This window comes from Pleurodeles waltl, chromosome 6, assembly GCF_031143425.1.
Source record: "Pleurodeles waltl isolate 20211129_DDA chromosome 6, aPleWal1.hap1.20221129, whole genome shotgun sequence".
Lineage (NCBI taxonomy): Eukaryota > Metazoa > Chordata > Amphibia > Caudata > Salamandridae > Pleurodeles > Pleurodeles waltl.
Window position 1 is genome coordinate 1110597329 of NC_090445.1, and position 7382 is coordinate 1110604710.

Below are 7382 nucleotides of genomic sequence, written 5' to 3' on the forward strand. Positions count from 1 at the left end.
CTTCACATATATCAGTTTACAAAAAAATATGGTACTACCAGAGGAGAATCACAAGCTCTTGTTTTTTCAAACATCCCTTCTCCGTGTTCATTTTGACTGAAGTGAAACGCTGTTAAATATTCTTTGTCTAAAAAGAAAGACCTTAACGCGTTGATTAAGGTTTCTCTCTCATTCCTGACATGCAGCACTGCCAGGAAAGACCACCCTCCTCCCTTTACTTAATGTTTATGACACGCTTTTTAGCTGGTAGCAAATGCCCTGGGCACTGACACAAGCCAGAGCTCATATTACTTTAACTGACTTTCCCACACTCTGATCCTTTGTGTCGGCTCCAGATGTCCCCCGCCCACCCCGTAACGTGCCACACTTATATTGTCCCCGCTGCTGTCTGATTGGCTGCTGAGTGTGGGAACCTCTCTCCAGCCCCAGACCCACACATTACCCTGCAGGCGGAGGGGGATAAATAGGGCAGGAGGGCGCGAGCTCTTCAGAAACAGATCACTGTGGGTTCACTTCAGAGACCCTGCTCTTCACCTAGACCGGGCAAGATGGCGCCTTCCAGCACCTTGAGGACATATGAAGAGGAGCGCGAGGAGAGAGATATTAGAAAGGTAAGAGTCAGGAAATTAATAACGATACATATAATAATGCTTTTATTGCAGGGAAATAGTAATTTTAAATAAATCATCCATTCTTCCTGTAATATATCAGCAGGACAAGCGTTTATTTATATTCTCATATTAATCTATTACGTTATTAGTTCTCAATTAATTTTATTAATCTAAACTGTTGTAGAACACATTTTTAATGCATGCTCTGTAATTGCATTCTAACGATTATGGACAACTTTCTATGATTGTTGCAAGCAAATAATAAATCCACATTTATTCCTGCAGCTGAGGAAGCCAGTGGTGGAGAAGCAGAGGAGAGATCGCATCAACAGCAGCATTGAGCAGCTGAGGATGTTACTGCAGAGAGAGTTTGAGGAACAGGAACTTCCGCCCAAAGCAGAGAAAGCGGATATCCTGGAAATGGCCGTGAGATACCTGGCCGAGCGGATGCAGACACCGGCACTAGGTGAGAGCTCGTGAAATAAGTTTTGACTTTTGTATGTATCAAAGTCTCAAGTTTGGCTGAAAGGTGCAGGCGTTGAAAGAGACGGGGAGCTATTTTGGCTGGCGTTTTGTTTTTACTTATTAAATTAGCAACATAACTGATGAATACATAGATGCAGTGCCAGGCTGCTATGTAAAATAAAGGTCAAAAACATTTTGAAGAGCCACAACTCAACTTTTCACACTAGGAGCGCGTAGTAGATGACCTATTTGTACCAGTTTTCTCTGCAAAATGTGCCGTGCAATCTGATAAGATTGTTCTGTGTATTCACTTAGTGGTATGAAAATGTACAAGCATTAACCCCTCCTCTCTCCCTGCAGCCGTGGCCTCCAGCGAAGGTTACTCCAGGTGCCTCCAGGACTCTCTGCACTTCCTCTCCCTCCACGGAGCCCCCACAGAGACCCGGATGAAGCTGCTGCGGGCCCTCCATAGACCTGCGGCTGCAGCAGAGGCTGTGTGTCCTTCTCGGCCTCCGTCCTGCCCCAGCAGCACTAAAGAGCCCGCCCAGGACAGCCCCAGAGTCCCGTGGAGACCCTGGTAATGCGGGGACTGCGGCCTGGAAATTTCTTCGGACTTCTCTAGAGGCCTCGGTCCTCTCTGAGGGGAGAATATTCATTCAGGTGTCTGGAGCCGGTCCTGCTGTGCAGGGGGAGTTTACTGCACTCCAAGGAGTGGAGTGAAGAGTGAGTGTATATCCTCACAGGATGGACATTCTGAACATTATATCCTCATAGGATGGACACAGAGAACAGTACATCTTTATAGGATGGACAGAGTGAATATATTTATATTATTCAGTTAACACCGTGAATATAACATTCTTGCAGAATGACTCTGATGGTAGTATCATAATGCGCGCCACGCGTTCAATAAGACAACGAATGTATGTTTGTGCAACAAATAGAAACACTATTTCGAAGTACGTGGTCCTTTTCTTTAACAGAAATTTAAGAGTTGTGTATATTTCGTACCTAGACCAAGAATTAAGTTGAGAATAATGTTGCATAATTGTAATGTGAGGGATGTGGATCTGAGCCTCTCTGCACATTCTGTATAGTTTACAGTACGTATTTGTGACCAAGTACAGATTAATCTGCTGTTGAATGAAATTACGTATTTGTGTATCATGGCTCCCTTAGTAAATCAATGGTGATATCTAATATTTTCAGCGAAAAATGAATCATGGAAATACCCTCCCTTCCGTGAAGGCAAAGAGTGTTCGTGTATATTTTTTAGTAGGGGTATGTGAACTATCTCTGAGTAAGGTATGTGACAGTGTGCACATTAATTATGTATTTTCCAAATATTAACATTCATTGTTAGTGAATGAAAAGGAGGAAAAGTTATCTATAGTGCCCAGTCTTCATTTTAGAATCAGTCTTGGCGCTATTTGTGTAAGTTGCACAATGTTGTGTTCTCTTTTATAAAGATGTTATGTATGCTGAACTCTCTGCCATAGATGTGTATGTCAGTGACTGAGAATAAACTACTTCCGGGTCTTCTAAAGTATTTGAAGGGCTGCGAATATCACCGGAAACCCATCCAGTTAAAGGATGAAACCTAGGATTTAGCTCCTGTGGAGAAGAAGTTACCTGTATTAGATCTAAGAATTTCCGTCTGTTTATCCTCTTGTCTCAATTGTGACATTTCTAGGACATTGTATATCTGTAATCTGATCATTCAGTGTGCCTTCGTGAAATAACATGTTTCAATTTGTGGGAATGTGGACCTCTGGAAAGAGAGATGCAAATGTAAATACAAATAAATTAAGCATCAATCGCCTTTCTTGTTCTCATTTCGTGTTGGGTGTTGTACAAAATGGAAGTGGCTTTGATGCAATGTCCATGGGATTTCGATCCCTCCTAAACTACAAGGTAGTTGTGTGTGATGCAGGCTACTTTTCATATTGGTCAAACCTTTTAAAAATAATCACCATTGAAATTGGGGTAACATTGCCTCCTGTTGAAAAGTCTGTGGAGCGAGGCCAAGGCCTGAACGTATAGTTTATAACTATTTATTTATGGTAAAGTTGATACTGACCACTCAAGTACCGAATAAGGGCACGCACTACACCATGAAGACTGATTGAAAGATATTGCTGAGAGTAAATAACAATGTGCACTATGACGGTGACGTCATGTAAGGATACCATTCAAGGCACTAAAGGGAAAATGTGACCCTTCGCAAGAGATCGCCATAACAGAGTGAGAGATTTTGCTTCACAGGCAGTGGCTGAGGTACATTGCTAGATCTGCTGTACAACAGTGTATTTTTTCACAAACAGCTGCATGAGGTAAGTCTCTCTTGCAGTGTTTTCTGAGCCTCAGCTTTCAGATTCCAGTGGATTCTGTAACCACTGAGAGACGGAAGGGGCTGAGTGGATGCTCAGAGCTGTTAGCAGGGTGGACGGGGGGGTCACATGTAACACTGGAGATGCTTAGCTTCCTATTTCTGTGCACAGTGGCTTATGTCTTGGCTCAAACTCTGTAAAATGCAGAAAGGGCGTCCTGTGAAAGGCACAGCAGCCTTGGTCCCATTAAAAGTCAGACAGAAATACACAAGTGCCTCATCTAAAAAGAAACAAGTCAGCTTGGAAATGCTAATTCTGACCGTTTATATGTGTTGCCGGAATATTGAGGGAGAAAAGTGATCAAAGACTGGTTAGATATGTATAATACAAATGTGTGTGGCGACTAAATGGATCCTAATTGGAGATCATTACAAGGTGGATCACAAGATTTGAATCTAAAGTACTGTGCTAACATCAAAGGCTCTTGCATGAAATCCCGTTCTATCCCTGTTTAGAATGCTGAATGCACAAGAAGTATCCTTTGACACACTTAAACATGAAGCTCATGTGAGTTGACTATTGCGTTGTAGCTCAACTCGTGGAGCATGTGATTCCACTTAATCAGTTTCAGAGAGGTCAGGGTAGTTAACCTTTTGGGTATCTCGGGCTCCCCTATGTATGCAATTCATGTTTAAGGACAGTGCAGTCAGTGACACAGTATAAAGAAACAGCACCAGCGGTGTTTGATTTGCAGCGACAGCAGAAGCATGACTAAGTAAATGGAAGAGGTCTCCGCTAGCATGGTGTTTGCATGCCTGGTGTGACTCTTGAGGTGAGGGTACTAAGGATGACACAGTGGAAACCCAGTCCAGAGTTACAGGCAGGTCTTTTGCAGGAGCGACTCGTGTGGCTGGGACGAGGCAGGGCGTGAGGCGTGGGGGGGCGGTTGCGGAGGGCCGCAGGAAAAAATTAATTACATTTTTGTTTTAAATCACTTACCTGCTTTGCTCCCGTGCCGCTCCTTTCCCGTCGCTACTGCACGCACAGGCTCCCAGCCTGCCCTGCGCCAATCCTGACACTCCACAGAGCAGTGTCAGGATTGGCTGGGAGTGCCCAGCCAGGGCGCTCCCAGGCAGACTGGGTGCCTGTGCATTCTTTCTCCAGCCCAGCAACCGTGTTGCTGGGCTGGGGAGAGCCCGTGCGCATGTGTGTTTGGCCGGCCTGAGATGGCCAAACACACATGCGCTCTGAGAGGAGTGCACATTGCACTGCCCTCAGCTCATCACCCCCAATGCCCCACCCCTTTCACATGGAAAGGATTTGCAGCGGATGCTGCTGGCGTGGGGGTGCAGGGCCACGCTCCTCTGCCCATACGGAGGAGGCCGCCTGGTGTTTTCCTAGGTCCCATGAGTCACCTTTACACTTTTTCCCCTCTCTCTGCCTTCTCTTGTTTCCTGCCTAAACTAAATTCCTTCTTATGTATGTCACCTCTCCTTGATCTTATGGAGTAGGTAGAGTATCTTAATATTTTTTGGTCAACTTGAAATAAAAGCTTTGAGACACGTTGTGCGTCTTACTTTTACTTACCATTTGAACACACCAGAAAATGATTAAATTACCTGACTCCAGCTTCCATTCAGTTAACGTTTGGAGTTGCACACCCAATACCAAAAGGTAACAGCACCAAAAACACACTTCCATTAAATAACAACACACTTTGCAACTAATGAACCATACCCCAATGATAGTAATCTCTTTGAATGCTAATGGTAATATGGTATGTAATCTGACGGTTGACTTGTAAGATCATTTCTGACATTAGCAACTGCATCTGCTTCCTGAAGGGGGAGTAGTTTAGCATTGCAATTTGTGTGCAAGTTTTGCTTTGCATAGGTGTTGTGTGGTTTATGGAAATATATATTTATTACCCAGTGGCTGTCACCACTGGACAGGTATAGTTAGAGTGACAGTTCCATAGGATTTTTTTTTTTTTGATTTGCTAATAACTTTTGTAAGAGTGTGAGGAATCTTCATGAAACTTTCCAAAAAACACATTCATCCACCTCAGCTGCTTCCTGGAAAATTTTGGGGTGATCTGTGAAGGCAGGGTTGAGAAAAAGTGAGTTCCTAAAATGCGTTTTCCCATTTTTTTTACATTGGGAAATTAGAAATAGTTCCAGCCAAAGCGGCTGAACGGAAATACACCAAATTTGGCAGAAAGCTAGATTTTGGTTGAGAAAGCATGATTTGTATGATTTAGCATAAATCTGTTCAGTAGTTTTTGAGAAATCAAGATTTAAAAAAATATTTAGGGTAGGGAAACCACAGAGCAGGTACATTGAAAAAACAGTTACGTCTCCTTACATCCCCCCTCTCCCTGGGCCGATTTTCCCCGTGGACCCCCAATGCCCAGGGCCTGGCCACGTCATGGTGGGTGCCATGGCCCCACCCTGAGCACCCAGTTTGCTTTGATGGGGGCAACAGTGGGAGCCTCAATGCCCTCACGGTCCCTGCCAGCTCCCCCTATCCTGTTAAAGCTGGCATTGCTCCCGCACGCAGGTAGCAGCATAAGATGCTGCTCTCTGCGTGCGGTATATATATATATATATTAGCTACTGCTGGTTGCCAGTAGGTAGTTATAGTTAGGACTGTTTTTCCATAGAAAAGCATTTTTGACTTGACTATATCTTTGGCACCGTTTGAGGAATCTTCACAAAAGTTTCCTAAAAAAAGTGTGCACGTGATTCATGTTGCCCACGGAAAGTTTTGGGGTGATCTGTCAAGTGGGGCTGAGAAAAAGGGGGGGTCAAAAAAGTTGCATTTCCCATGTTAATTCCCATAGGAACTTTGGACATGACTACAGCCCGGGCCACTGGACGGAATTACACCAAGATTAGAAGAAAGTTAGCTTTCAGTATGAAGATTGTTCTTTCGCTTATTTGGTGTAAATTCCTTCAGTAGTTTTTGAGATATTAAAGGGCAAAGAAATTTATATATCTGAGGTCACAAACTCTTTGTGATGACTTCACAAAGATTAAGAGCTCGTGAACAGCAAATGCATAACTCTGATTTGCTGCCAACACTTCAAATCAGGAAGTGTTGGCAGCCATCTTGGAACTCGACTTCAGCTGAGTCCTAGCAAAAAAATGCAACAAAAAAGGAAAAGGTGCCAGGATAGAGTAACCCTGACTCCTCAGCTCTCTTGTTGGGGTCACAGAGGGACCCCCCAGGGCACAAAAGCACTTTAAAAAAATGCAGTGAATTTGTAGCGTCGCTGCAAATTTGCGGTCAAAAAAAAAAAAAAAAACAGACGCAGTCTCCCACACTTGTTTTTTAGAGCCCCAGGGTGGGTGAGGTCCCGGAGGCATATAAAAAAATAAGGAGGGGGCGCATGAGGCCCCACTCCAGGGCTTATTGCTGCCCCGGGACCATCACCCCCCCAGAGTTTTATTGAAATATAATGCGGGGACTGCATGGCCTCCCTCTGCCCCAGGGACTGATAACTCCCCAGGGCTATAATGAAATAATCACGGAAGACTGTTTCGAACCGCCTGCCCACGGGACTACTACCTCCCCGGGACACTAATTCAAATTAATGCAGGGGGGGCACTTGTTCCCCCGCTGCCCAGGGGACCGTTACCTCCGGGGCTATAATGTTATAATCAGAAAGGTCCATTTTGGGCCCCACCCCGGGGAACTCCACCTCCTCGGTCCACTAATTGAAATAATGCGGGGGCCCTCCTGGCTTCCCCGTTGCCATGGGGACCACCACCTCCCCAGACTCTAATGAATTAATGGGGGGGTCAATTTCGGAAACCCTGCCCAGGGACCGGCACCTACCCGGAACTAATTCAAATTAATGTAGGAGGCTGCCCACCCCGCCACCCGCTGCCCTGGGGACCTCCACCTCCCCGGGGCTACAATAAAAAAATGAAGGGGGTCTGTTTCTGAACCCTGAGCCCGGGGACCACCACCT

At 45.0% G+C, this 7382-nt stretch overlaps 1 protein-coding gene across 1 annotated transcript; it reads left to right on the plus strand.

Moving 5' to 3' along the window:
- The first annotated feature begins 495 nt into the window (after window positions 1-495).
- Window positions 496-2897, plus strand: LOC138300632 (transcription factor HES-5-like). Its single transcript, XM_069240244.1, has 3 exons — window positions 496-611; window positions 897-1077; window positions 1437-2897. Exons 1-3 carry the CDS (start codon window positions 549-551, stop codon window positions 1655-1657), a joined length of 465 nt encoding a protein of 154 aa, XP_069096345.1. The 5' UTR covers window positions 496-548; the 3' UTR covers window positions 1658-2897.
- The last annotated feature ends 4485 nt before the right edge of the window (window positions 2898-7382 follow it).